The sequence below is a fragment of the Betta splendens genome, chromosome 3 (assembly GCF_900634795.4).
Source record: "Betta splendens chromosome 3, fBetSpl5.4, whole genome shotgun sequence".
NCBI lineage: Eukaryota > Metazoa > Chordata > Actinopteri > Anabantiformes > Osphronemidae > Betta > Betta splendens.
This window is the reverse complement of record NC_040883.2, coordinates 8,837,852-8,852,267: the sequence shown is the minus strand read 5'-3', so window position 1 is coordinate 8,852,267 and position 14,416 is coordinate 8,837,852. Positions and strand designations below refer to the sequence as shown.

General features: G+C 40.1%; 1 protein-coding gene across 2 annotated transcripts; it reads left to right on the top strand.

Moving 5' to 3' along the window:
• Positions 1-1,125: 1,125 nt before the first annotated feature.
• LOC114852367 (AP-2 complex subunit alpha-2) lies at positions 1,126-13,872 on the top strand. 2 transcript variants are annotated; one of them, XM_055507376.1, is made up of 23 exons: positions 1,126-1,451; positions 2,781-2,849; positions 3,826-3,968; positions 4,063-4,256; positions 4,783-4,912; positions 5,219-5,320; positions 5,406-5,514; positions 5,952-6,102; positions 6,739-6,907; positions 7,185-7,322; positions 7,412-7,594; positions 7,831-7,928; positions 8,082-8,313; positions 8,615-8,785; positions 9,011-9,100; positions 9,563-9,696; positions 10,300-10,382; positions 10,532-10,622; positions 10,708-10,830; positions 10,912-11,028; positions 11,347-11,416; positions 11,947-12,081; positions 12,306-13,872. In XM_055507376.1, the coding sequence occupies exons 1-23, from the start codon at positions 1,385-1,387 to the stop codon at positions 12,381-12,383; spliced, it is 2,877 nt and encodes a 958-aa protein (XP_055363351.1). In that variant the 5' UTR covers positions 1,126-1,384; the 3' UTR covers positions 12,384-13,872. The 2 variants fall into 2 exon arrangements, with proteins under 2 accessions (XP_055363351.1, XP_055363352.1); XM_055507377.1 differs by lacking the exon at positions 9,011-9,100 and having other exon boundaries at positions 1,137-1,451.
• Positions 13,873-14,416: the final 544 nt, after the last annotated feature.

The window sequence follows — 14,416 nt, the reverse complement described above, 5'->3', positions numbered from 1 at the left end:
GAAGAAGATGAAAGGGAATGGAAGAAGAAGAAGATTAAATGGAAAGACAGAGAAAACTGGAAGTTAAACACATGGATAGGATGTCAAGGAAACTAAACATACACACCCTCATCCCTAAACCCGGCCCCATTTCCACCTTCCCCACCGCCCCTACATCGTCCTTTCCTATCCTCCCTACTTCTCCCTTCTCCAAACCACACATTTATACCCTCCCTTAAATTAAGTAAAACAAAGAAGATGAAATGAACAAGGCAAAAATTAGCCACACAGAAAAGATTTTCGAGGAAAAAATCCTTCTTACCCACCATCATTCCAAAGCCCACCCCCATTCCCACTTTCCCCACCTCCCTTCTCCAAACTACTCATTCATACCCTCCCTGACATTAAACAGAAGAAAGAAGGTGTAGATGTGGAGGCTGGAGAACTTTATCAATGGTTTCCTTGAGACTAGATGACGACCATAGGAGCTGGAGAGATGTCATCACCTCTGTTCCTGGAGGCTCTGTACAGTAAGTTATCACCTGAGCAATAATTAACCTGAGTAATAGTAGTGACATAAACTTAAACTGACTCTCTCTCTCTCCGTCCCTTCTTCTTCCTCTCCAAGAGAACAGTGCAAAGGTATTTAATAATTTTATTGCTCCTTCCCCATGAAAATTGAGTACAACGGTAACAAGAAACCAGTGCTATCAACTTAAATGAAGCCATACTTTGGTTAATTTTTCCTGAAAATTAAATACAAAACGAACCGGTTTTCCTGTTTCCCTTGATATAAGCAAAAGTCAATGTACCAGACCTACCTGTCATTTAGCCCCGCCCCCTCTCAGCCTGACCGTTGCTGGGGCAGGTACAGAAAAAAACAGGGGTCAACCCCCGTTGAAAATCAAGTTTTCCTTTAATACCCAGGACACCTTTTTTCTACAAAAATGAGCACTGCTACTCAGTATAATGATGATGAATACATTTGTATATAAATAATTGTATAAATAATAAAATAATAAAATTGGTTTAATGCATAAATGATGCATTAACATTTCATTAGGTCGTAGAGATAATAAAAAAAACTACTCTGGTAAATAAGTGTATCAAAACTGTAATAAAAACGGTTTAATTGTACAGTTCGAGAAAAGGTTCTTGGATGGTTACAACATTACGTCCAGTAATGCTCGTTTCCCTCCCGAGGTCTGGCAACACTGGCCGTGGCAGCAGTGGAGGAACAGAGCGCAGCCGCAGATCGTCCGGTTCCTGCCTCAGTCATTTCTGCGATCTTCAGCTCGTCGGCGCGACGTCCTGGGCAAATACAGGGGCATAACAACTTCACGACACCCCGACTCGGCGTAGTTAAACTGCTTTAAATACAGACGGGTCACAGAGAGCGAACAAAATGCCTGCGGTGTCCAAAGGGGATGGAATGCGTGGCCTGGCCGTGTTCATCTCTGACATCAGGAACTGTAAGTTTGCTTAGAAAATGTATAGACACTTTTTGGTTCGACAAGTAACAGGTCACCTGTTACAACGTTAGTAGTGACGTGGTGGGTGCTTTCGAAGACACGTCAAAGTGTTTGTCCGTTGTCCTCGCTATAGTTGGAGGCAGTTTGTGTCAACTTCGACGTTTTGCAGTGGGTTAGACAGCCACTTGCAGTAGGTTAGCTTGTTATGTTAGCTAGCTGCTAGCTACCAGCTGCTAACGTCACGTCAAAGGGCGTGGACGGCACCGCTAACTGTAGATAACGCCGGGCGATTTCATGTCAGTCTGGAGCTTTTCAAGTTTATGTAGGCAGCACTACATTACACATAACGTAGCCTATTGGGGTAGCGTTGAAACGAATCGTAACTAAGTCTTTATATCAGTTATAAAGTCGCTGTGAATCATAGGGATTATTTTTCACTTTTCTAGATTGTCGAGCACACATCTTCAAATCTTCTTTCTAAACGTTAAACCTGTAGCGATCTGGACTTGTTCAATTAGACATTCACAACATTTGTCTCTAAAAAAGATTAATTGTGCGTATTGTTGCGCTCCATTGTCACACTAAACATAAAGGTAGCTGTTGCTTAACAGCTTCACTTACTGGACATTGCATCCATTAGGTTTCACTTCTACTACAACACCATGTGAACATGATGTGAGAAGACTATTATTTTGTGGTATTTGCTGTAAATCTGAGTATTATTTCTCATCTTAGGGGGCGCACATTGCTTCGAATAAGGAACAAAAGCTTAAACATATAGCCTTGTAATTAGTACACACCCATAATATAAGAAAAAAAAAGATGAAAGAAAGATAAAAAGAAAAAGATGTCGTATAAAATGCTTTCTTTTGTAGATCACAGTTATGAGACATCTGACACCTTGTATTATTTACTTCACAATTGTGAGCGACTAATTTAAATACAAATATTTTGATGGATGGATGGATGGATGGCTGGATCAATATATAGATGGATACAAAGGGAACTTTACCTCTGCAAAGTTAATTAATAAATAATAAACTTCGGATCAAGTAATGCGTTTTTAACAACAATGTACCCAAATTTCCTACTTTGACACTCCTACTACTACTACTGCTACAGCACATACAGATATCATACCATGTCGCATTCAGCCTGCTACTGCTTTTATTTAAGCATTATAGCATGTAGTGCTGCACCCAAGCACCAGCTAGTTTTACATAATAAAACCCTCCAAGCAAAGCATAGCAAACAATAAATTATTCATTTAAAGTAACAGTTGTTAATAGCAGTGTGATGTATGTTTACAATGTTTTGTTTTATTTGCAGGTAAAAGTAAAGAGGCAGAGATTAAGAGGATAAACAAAGAACTGGCAAATATCCGTTCCAAATTTAAAGGTAGGTGAACAGTTCTGACAGGTCTAATAAACAGACAGATGTTACCTAACCCAAAGAAAGAGCACCTGGCAGTGTCAATCCCCTACACATATAATGCACAACACAGTTTTCTTTGTTTAATGAGTTGAATTTTGTCAATATTAGAGGAAGGGACTATGGTCTTACAGCGCGCTTTGCCTGTACAAGCATTGCCACTTGTTAAGACAAATTTAAGAGTAATTTGAAAGCTTGATGTCAGTGGGAATATTACCTTTTTTTTGTCTTTGCTTTGTTGTAATAGTCTGCAAATGACTGACCACTGCCATTTTTTCTTTAGCTCAATCAGTTGTTACACAACTGATTGAGCTACCATGTCTTATGTCTGTCAGCTGTAATATGAAACAGGTACAGAAGCACCCTTGTAACGCCCATAAAACCAAGCACTCCCATAATGTAGTGTGAAAACAAGAAGGAACATAGGTCACAAGTATTGACTTGAGTTTTAAACTGCCACTGCCAGTGGCACAAGCCATCATTAAGAGAGATAATGAAAACATGTGTGTGGTGTGGACAATGTAGCTTCAGGTGGTTTGTCGGTTCATCAGTTATCCTCTTTCTGTTATTTTATATTTCTCATAATTGTGCAACGGTGAATTGAATGGATTAAAAAGAAAATTTTAGAGATGCTGCATACAGTATTTTAAGACTAAGACAAAGCATAAACCACTGGCCAAAAATAATTTACAATACAATATCAACATCAGCCTAAAGCTCCAAGTCTAAATGTACAGTATCATAAACAATGCCTTGTTCAGCTCGCCCATGAATTATTTCACTGTGAAGCCACAGCTGAATGCTTTCTGTTATTTTCTTATTTTATATTCTTATTATTTAGTTTAATTACAGGTCATTGTTGGACAGTTGAAATGTCTGCATTTGTAATGTCGATATTCAAATGTTTTTGTGTGTTTGTTGGTGTATATTTGCATGTGAATAGGAGACAAGGCGCTAGATGGCTACAGTAAGAAAAAGTATGTTTGCAAGCTGCTCTTCATCTTTCTTCTGGGCCATGATATTGACTTTGGACACATGGAGGCTGTCAACCTCCTCAGCTCCAACAAGTACACAGAGAAACAAATAGTAAGTGTTTCTTCACGTTCAGCCAATGTCTAAACTTGCTAAATTGTTTGCGTGAAATGACTCAGGGGTGCACAAATCATTTGTCCCATTCTAGGGTTACCTATTCATCTCAGTGCTCGTGAACTCCAATAGCGACTTGATCCGTCTGATCAACAACGCCATCAAGAATGACTTGGCCAGCCGCAATCCAACCTTCATGAACCTGGCCCTGCACTGCATTGCTAACGTGGGCAGCAGAGAAATGGCTGAGGCTTTTGCTTCTGAAATTCCCAGGATCTTGGTGGCAGGGTGCGTACAGTATGCAAACCTACATGCAAAATAACCCAGCTGTCTCTGAATTCCAGGCAGTGAAGTTGTGACTGGTAGTAAATAGTAAATACATAGAAATTAATTGTTTTGATACACAACAAAGGTAAATGCTCGCATCGTTGTCTTGCTGCCAAATGAATCTGCATTGCACAGAGAGGGAAGGGCGTGCCTCCTGTTTATGGGGTGGCATTCATGCTGGTTGTGGAAATCTTGCACATGAATTGTGAATTCCTCACATTTCCTTTGCCAAAGTGTCCCCTGATCATCGTTTTTCCATTGTGTTACATTGGCAGCTTTCAAGTTTTTTTTACTTATTTGACGAAGTTTACCATTGACCAATGATTTGAACATGAGACGACATGAAGTGCACTGAGGCACAGTAGCCTTTTACAGCACCCGTGCATCTTAGCGTGTTTTGTTTGGAGCACATTTCTGGCAAAACATGAAAAAAAACATTGTGTTGGTATTGGAATATCATGAAGGGCCATGTGCTTTTCCCAATCAGGGACACCATGGATAGTGTAAAGCAGAGTGCAGCGCTGTGTCTGCTGCGACTCAACAGGTCATCTCCTGACCTAGTGCCCATGGGTGATTGGACAGCACGAGTGGTCCACCTTCTCAATGATCAACACCTGGTAAGACAATACCCAATTCTGTACCAGTTACATCTAAAAAAAACGTGATTAGATTTGGTAGTAACATTTGGGTGTGTAGACTAATTATAATATGATAGTGAGAAAATATGCTATGGTTCAGGGCACACAGAAAAATGCGTTTCTTACAGTTGGAAGAAATTAAAAATTATGGATGGGTGTAACAGTAAGATTTGGAAAACAAACTGCACTGCACTTCAATGTCCCGCACACACAAATGCCAGGATATAAAATATTACTTAGTCAGGAACTCTTCATTTTTAATAAAATACGCTCTGTCTGTTTTAGGGTGTGGTAACAGCAGCCTCCAGCCTCATTACCACCCTGGCCCAGAAGCAACCAGATGACTTTAAAACATCTGTTTCTCTGGCTGTGACCAGGCTCAGTAGGGTGGGAGACCTTATGTGTCACAACCATTTCACTAAAGACTACGCTAAATTGCTGCTGATGTGTGATCTTGTTCTTTTTTGTTTAGATTGTGAGCTCTGCCTCCATTGACCTACAGGATTATACATACTACTTTGTTGCCGCACCATGGCTGTCTGTCAAACTTCTGCGCCTGCTGCAGTGCTACCCCCCACCCGGTATAGTGATCTGATCTGATCTGATTGAGAAATAACATGATTGTTAATCATGATATTATCCAAAGTAATGGCGACATATTTATAGGACAAAGACACAGTTCTTTTATTATCATCTTTATTACTTTTATTTCCTTATTCTTTTTCAATCTGTAGCTTACCAGTAGTGTCCCTCTTTGCAATATGAAAAGTACATATACCTTTATGACTATACCTTTACATGTATAATAGTTACTGTACACTTCTAAAGTACAACACACACTAGGAGCATTGTCACATTGACCTAGAATGACCCACGCCAATCCAACAGAATATACTGCTGCCCTATTTTTCAGTGTCATTCAAGAAAAGCAACATATAGCTAGAGCTATATTATCAGAAGTAATAAATTTAAAGTAAGGATTAGGAATGTGTTGGGATCATGGACTATTTTGTTGCAGAGGATGCTGCACTGCGAGGCCGTCTGACCGAGTGTCTGGAGACCATCCTCAACAAAGCCCAGGAGCCACCCAAGTCTAAGAAGGTCCAGCATTCCAATGCAAAGAATGCTGTTTTATTTGAAGCTATCTCCCTTATCATCCACCAGGACAGGTTGGTCAAAACAACTGTGCCATTGTGTTGGCAGTTTATCAGTGCTTTATGAAAAAGAAACATTGGTGCTCTAGGTTTACTCAGTTTGTGAACCTCCTAAGACAGTTTTCTTTTCTTTTGGCTCAAGAAGCAACATTTAAATAGTTTGCAATTGTGATGCATCTGTTTTGTCAAGGACAAAATCTGATTACTCAAAATGTTTTAATTCTTATTAACTGAGTGTAGAACTGTAGTTAGCGTTAGCCTCAGCTAATTACCCACCATTGACCATATTGTAACCAGTCAAATTGCAGTTAATTAAGTATAGTAACTGATACTTTATGTCAGAAATCAGAAAAGATTATGTTGTCTTTTCTACAAAGAGTTGTTCCTATTGGTCACTTTGGAACCAGTTTCTTTGTTAAAACAAAAACATGTGTGTGTGACCAGACATAGTATTTTATAATAATAGTATTTGTCACTGGTATGTTGTCTAAGACTACAATAAACTCTTATAGTGTTTTGTTTTAGCATACAACCTAAGAAAAGAATGTAGGACCAAACCCAAGTCACATTACAGTAGCTCACAGTCTAGTAATGCAGTTGTTTTGGATGTTAAAATGGGTGTTTGCTCTTTTTTTGTGTCGTATGTGTCAGTGAGCCCACTCTGTTGGTACGAGCCTGCAATCAGCTAGGACAGTTTCTGCAGCACAGGGAGACCAACCTTCGCTACCTGGCTTTGGAGAGCATGTGCACACTGGCCAGCTCAGAGTTTTCTCATGAGGCAGTGAAGACGCATATAGAAACTGTGATCAATGCACTAAAGGTAAGTCTAATTCTAAGTCTAATTGGGGGGGGGTTATGTACATATATGTATTAAATGTACTCAGAATTTAATAAAAAGTATTTATGAAAAACTTATATCACGTTCAAATGATGTAAAAGCACTAAAAACAGTAAAAATCTACACAGAAAACAAAACAGTTTGAGTAGAAAAAATACAACATACATTTGACTACCAGCTCTTTTGACCTGGCCACAGTACCTTTGAAGGTCCAAAATACTGTAGTGTTTCTTTAAATTAATCAGTTTTCTTTGTACAGACAGAGCGAGACGTGAGTGTTCGCCAGAGAGCTGTGGACCTGCTCTATGCCATGTGTGACCGCAGCAACGCCAAGCAGATTGTGGCTGAGATGCTGAGCTACCTGGAGACCGCTGACTACTCAATCAGAGAGGAGATAGTGAGCCATCATTCTGGGCCTGTACACCTCTTTGTTACAGTACTTTGCCGAGAGCTCTCGTCTCACAGCCAGTTGTGTCTCTTGCTCAGGTGCTTAAAGTGGCTATTCTAGCAGAAAAATACGCTGTGGACTACACCTGGTATGTGGACACCATCCTCAACCTCATCCGCATTGCTGGTGACTATGTCAGTGAGGAGGTGTGGTACCGCGTCATCCAGATTGTTATAAACAGAGATGATGTCCAGGGCTATGCTGCCAAGACAGTTTTTGAGGTAGGCAACGAGGTTTACGAGTTATACTGTTATAAGTATGAAGTAAGCTAGTCAAGTCATGCTTTGCCAGTGACGGTTGGTTAACCAGATTACTCTGTTACCCTAAGGAATCCTTGATCGTCACTTGTACATTTACCCTGATTGATTGCTACCCACTGACTTTAATCATACTTACATTAAATGATGAGTTTCTGTGTTCTTCGTGATCAATGCCATTGTTTTGTGAAAACACTTAGGCCTTACAGGCTCCTGCCTGCCACGAGAACCTGGTTAAAGTTGGTGGTTATATCCTGGGAGAATTTGGTAACCTCATTGCTGGTGACTCGCGCTCAAGGTACAGAAACCAGAAACACACATTGCAACCTGCTGTTTTTGTTATGAGCTGACTTCGTCCATGTTTGTTCTGTGAAAGTGTATTTAGCAGCAGTTTACTGTACGTAAATTTCTGGAAGCTTCACTACTAATGTTGTTGTGTGTTCTCTTTCAGTCCACTGGTCCAGTTCAACCTTCTTCACTCCAAGTTCCACCTGTGCTCTGTTCCAACCCGGGCTCTGCTGCTTTCTGCCTACATCAAGTTCATTAACTTGTTTCCAGAAGTGAAGGCCACCATCCAAGACGTCCTGCGGTCAGATAGCCAGCTCCGCAATGCAGATGTAGAGATTCAGCAGAGAGCTGTCGAGTACCTGAGGCTCAGCTGCGTTGCCAGCACTGACATACTGGTCAGTTGAGTTTGGACGCAGTTCACTCAGCAGTCATAGCCGCGCTGCAGTTTAGGAGCTCTGCAGGCTTAAGTCACATTGGGAGTTGATTACCTTACATTTCAAGCATGTCCTGTTACCTGTGAGATCTGGCGTAGTGTGATTTAAAGTTTAAGGAAAGAAGGTGTTGTGGTTTAATTTTGACCTGTCATCCTGTTAGCAAACAGCAGTTTGAATTTCTGTATTTGATACTTCTGTTACTGAAGATTGGTTCAGATGGATCCACTTGATTTCAAGGCTGACTGTCTCTGTCCATCCACAGGCCACGGTCTTAGAAGAAATGCCTCCATTCCCAGAGAGAGAGTCTTCGATCCTGGCCAAGCTCAAGAAGAAGAAGGGACCAGGCAATCTGCCTGAAACAAATGACAGCCGGAGGAATGGAAAAGTTAATGGCAGCACCGAACCCAGCGAGAAAATGGAGAGCAGTAACCAGGTAAATCCACAGCTGGGCTCTATTAAACCATCTATTAAAAAAACAAAGAACACACAAAGCCCAGCAGCCATAGTACAGTAGGAGCATTGTACACACATTCGTCTTTTAGCTTTCATCTTTTACTTCCTTTCATATCTTTTTTACTTTCCTTTTTAATATTAACTTGACATTTTCCCTTTCCTCCCTGTCCTCAGCCCTCTCTCCTTATTTTTGTTTCTCTCTCAGTGTTTTCCTTCACTGTTTGCAGACCTTCTTCCTACCAACAGACCCCGCCCTGCCCCCTCTAGCTCCATCATGCCCTCTGCTGGGACTGTGGTATATTAGCAGAAACAACACATGCGCTGTATTCAATTACATCATTATTTCATCTCATGGCTTTTAACATGCTGTATGATCTTCTGTTTTTCATTGCTTAATGTTAATGAAGAACGTTCCATAGAGACCATTCACATTTTCAGCTACTACAGCCAGTGGCTATGTATTATTGCTTTAGTCATAATTAGTTTACAGAGGTCATTAATATTTTTTCAGTTTACACTCAGTCAGAAGGATGTGAAATGCAAAAACACAGTAGTTATAATGTTGTCATACTGCCTTACATAGAGAGTTTGTAGAGTTCAGGTTTCAATTGACCTTTTATGTACACGCTGGAAATGTGTTTTGTCACATTTATCCATGAAATGATGACTATTGTATATTTAGGAATGCTTTGTTGTGTACGTATGTAGGTGCTGTACTGTATGTTAACGGTTACTTTTGCTGGTCCTCGTCTTCTAGGTCTCCACTCATCCTTTCACAGACGTACTAAATCTGAACCCTGCGCCTTCCACGGGAGCCAGTCTGTTGATCGACGTCTTTTCTGAAACCTCCATTGAAGCATCAACTGAGATGTCCGAGGATAGTTTTCACAGGTAAAGCCCTACTACAAACTTGTTTATAGTAAAGAAATGGGCGTAGTGTCAAAGGTCGTGAACCATCTTCTCCATGTGTGTCCAAACTATGAAAGGGCATGTACAGAATCATGTTATTTCCTAACAGCTTCAGATATTTTCTCAGTCAGCCCCATGAGGTCATTACATTAATAGTTCTCCCAGGGGTGTTGAGAATTTGTTGGTTGCTTTTTATTCACTCTCTGGTTTCTCAAACTGTTACCCAAATCATCTCAACTGGCTTTAGATCAGATGAATAGTCAGGTCATCTGATGCAGCACTACCAGCATTAATTACATTACATAGAGGTGAGTTTGGGTCCAGGTGCAGTATTTAGGAAAAACAATTCATTTGAATGTGTCATTTGAATCAAGTGTGCAGTATGTTTGATGATTCAGACACCTGATGTACCTGGTGCCTTCTATTGTGCTATAAGTAGTAATTTAACTTCACCAGCTGTATCATCTGTATACATTATTATTTGGTAATAGGGACTTTTTTAGCAAAGTGTTAATAGTTAACAGAAACAGAAGCACTCAAAAGTTTCCATTTGTAAATTTCTAACTCTGCGCTTGTAAATTTTAGGTTTATTTGTAAAAACAATGGCGTCCTGTATGAGAATCACCTCCTTCAGATTGGACTGAGGTCTGAGTACAGACAGAACTTGGGTGAGCAACAGGCTTTGAGTTCTGGATTTTTTTACTCTGGAACTTTGTGATAGCAAGATTCATTACATCCTTAACTGTTCATTATAACTTTAAGGTTTATTTTTAACTGAGAAATGCCCTTCATTAAAGATACCTGCCTTGTTTCCTAGGTCGCATGTATATCTTCTATGGCAACAAGACATCGGCCCAGTTGCTCAACTTCTCCTCGTCGGTAACCAGTTCCGACGCACTCAAGGCTCATATCCTCGTCCAGCACTGTGATAGCAAGAATGCTCGTATGCTAGTGTCATTTCATTTGTGAGAATCCTTGACCAGAGTCTCCACAGCTGAATGTCCAAAGTAAGGCAGTAGACCCTGTCATTGAAGGTGGGGCTCAGGTTCAGCAGATCATCAACATTGAGTGCGTGTCCGATTTCACAGATGCTCCAGCGCTCAACATCCAGTTCAGGTTTGTGTCTGAATCCACACTTTACTTCGGGAACTACCTGTCCACCAGTTTCTTACTGTGTTTGTGTCTTTGTGTGAACAGGTGCAGTGGGACTCTTCAGAACATTAGTGTGAAACTTCCTGTGATGCTGAACAAGTTTTTTCAGCCCACAGAGATGACATCCCAAGACTTCTTTCAACGGTGGAAACAGCTTGGAGAGTAAGGTTCATTTAGTCAAAAAAGAGAAGCCACGTGACTGTGTATATAGATTTGTGGACGCAAACTACTGTAGAATTTGATCTGCTTTTTGGATACAGATGCAAGTTTAAAATTACCCACCTGACTCAAATGTCAATTTTCCTTTTCAATACAATAATTTAATGTTTTTCTTTGAGCAGATGCAAATTGTTGCACTTGCTGGTTTCTTCATTTTATCTCGTTTATAAGCGCATGTGCCAAAAAAATTAATTCAGTTAATAAATAGTATATGCAGGTTTTGCATGAACAGCATTTGCACTTACATGTTCCTCTCTTAAGTCCTCGACAGGAGGTTCAGAAAATCTTCAAAGCCAAACACCCCATGGACAAAGATCTCACCAAGTCCAAGGTAAAGACAAACAGCGCGACCATCTACACTTTTATCAATTATAATGTATAAGAACGTTAACTGCACATTCCATAGTAGGCCTGAATTAGCACATACACACTAATGACTGTGAGGACCAGCAGTTCCAAAAGGTGCTACTTGAACACACTGTAAAGCAGGGGCGTCAAACTCAAACCAGTCCCTTGATGGGTTTCCAGCTCTGCCTTTCCCAGAGCCTGCTGATTACCTTGATGAGGTGTGTTAAGTCAATCAGCTGCCAACTGAAACAGCTGTTCAGCAGCAGCAGGGACAGTGGCAGTTTGACACCTCTGCTGTAGAGTACAGCATACAGCCATACAGAGAAAATACCAGCAGGTGGCGGTAGTTAGTCGGGATTTACTGTTCAGTGACAGAAAGGACTTATGGCACCGCATAGCATTTCACAGAACTATAACCAAGAAAGAAGAGTAAAGCTGTATTTTGGTCCTCCAAATAATGTTTCCAAAAGTGTGTGTGCATTAACAGCTGTATATAGCTATGCTCTTTTTTAGATCGTAGGCTTTGGTGTTGCTTTGCTGGATGCGGTGGATCCCAATAATGAAAACTTTGTGGGGGCTGGAATCATTCACACCAAGAACACTCAGGTTGGCTGCCTCCTCAGACTGGAACCCAACATACAAGCACAGGTAAATAGCCAGTGGGTGTCGTCCTCATTTGCACACAAAGTGCATTTACACATAGGTAATACTAGTGCAGCCACTGCTCTAACACTGTTAGAGCGACACAGTTGTGCCTTGTCCATATCTAATTAATACCCTTTGAAACATGCACAGTAAAATGAATCTGAATCTTGAATTTGATTGTTCGCACACCTGGTGTAACTGTGTGCCTGTTGGTGCTCTGTTTTCAGATGTACCGCCTCACCCTTCGGACCAGCAGGGACACCGTCTCTCAGAGACTGTGCGATCTCCTCGCAGAACAGTTTTAAACTCAACACCCAACACAGACACTGCTTTATTTGTTTTTGTTGACATTTACTTTGCTAGAACAATTTTAGATTGAAGTTGATGTTTTGTACAGTGTACATTGTTTTTGTAAAATTGAATGACTTGTGAATGAAGTGAAATGTGTTTTTCACTTAAAGCTTTACTAGTATGTCACAGATTCAAACCAAGCTTATACTAGAAGTGTGTGTGTGTGGTGGTATATTGCACTGTGAACCTTAGCCAGCAGGTTGCAAGGGGTTTAGAAGGAGTGCTGCTCTGTTTCAGTGTCAAACCAATCCATGCTTTGGGTAGTGTTATTACACACTTTTGAAATTACACAGTCATTGGGAATATTCTTAATATCTGTGAGACATTTAGTTATGCAGTGACAAATGTTACTACTTCTTACCCACTTTTGTTTTTATATGTTTTACATGATGTGTCATCTCAGTATGGAAATCAAACATTTGCATTCTTTTTATTTATTTTTTTTTTCAGAAGCAGACTTTGAATGTTAGTTTTTGTGGCGATAGCTTTTATTCACCAAAAATGCAACACGTAGAATTCAAACACTAAAACAAAACCACAAACGTTAGTACGGAACACTAAGCGCAGATGGGTTTGATCACTGTCTGACTTAACTCTACACATATGTGCCTGTGAACTTCTACTCTGTGAACAACAGAATGAAATATATTCATTCATCAAATAAAATTACGTCTAAAGCACTGCCACTCATATTTTCACCTAAATGCATTTCACGACAGCACTGCTACAATGTTATTATACTTATTGAAATGTACACGTAGCATTTTGTGTTACTCCTGCTTTGTAAAATCATCTTTTGTGTAGTCATTGATATCACTGCGTTGCCTTGTTCTTACTGGCCTGTACTGGAAACAAGCATGAGATAGTCAAGCAATGTCTATATGTGTAAAATGTGATGTTGTTGCTCAGCAGACCTTTAGCACCTGACTCTACAGTTCAGCCCTTTGTTTTAGTTTTATACCTGTCATATCTGTCAAAACTGACTCTGACCTCTCTAATCTAAGTTACTCATCATCAACAGTCAGCTACTGTTAGCGAAGTGCACATCATCCAGAAACAAACCAAAGAGAAAGGTAACCAGCTGGTCACATGATGGGGCAGATTAGACACCCTTTACCCGCTGTTGAAGGACATGGGACATTCTAAACCCCAACAATCAAGCGTTGTACACGGTGGGCTGTAAGGATATTTCTTGCTTGTCATTAGGTTCTATTGATGCTTGTGTTTGTTAATAGAAAACCTAGTTCGGGTCCTTGGATGCGTTTTGTGTTCTCAGTGCTTCCTGCCAGTTTTGTGCCTTCCAGTTGGTGTCAAGCCTCAATCTTGTGTGACAGACACATGACTACAATGAATTTTGGGAAAATACCATTTATGCTGTTACTATTCAAGTGTCATTTCAAAATTCACATTTTGTTTTTATGAATAAAAAAAAACTATGTAACATGTTTTTTTAATTGAAAAATCATGACACAACATGTTAAATTGGTTTAAATGAAGGATCACTCTTTGTTGGGAAAACAGTTCTTTTCTATGGAACAACGCAGCTTGAGTTAAAGGTCCCTCCAATATTTTGATAACAACTGCATTTAGCAGTTTTATAACTGTTATATGTTTTATAACTACCTTATCTTCTATAAGTTTTAGAAAGACATCAAGTTTGGATAATACCAGATAAAATGTATCTGAATCACCAAAAAGCTTGGTGTTTGTTTATGTATTATTACTACGCTTCTACTAAAGCAGGCTGCTTTTAGCTGGAGCCAGTATAAGTATAAGTTTATTTTTCATATCCTGTACATAGTCTGTTTGCTGAGTCACGTGACTGCACTCTGCCCTGTTGGGTGTACTTTGGTCATAGGTCATTAAAGACAAATATTATCCCTCATTGATTTCTGTATGTGTTGATGTGTTCACTGATTGTGGTTCTTTGTAAGTGGCTGTTTTAGTTAAAAAAGGCCACACTGTAAAGGCCTAACCTAAACAAACA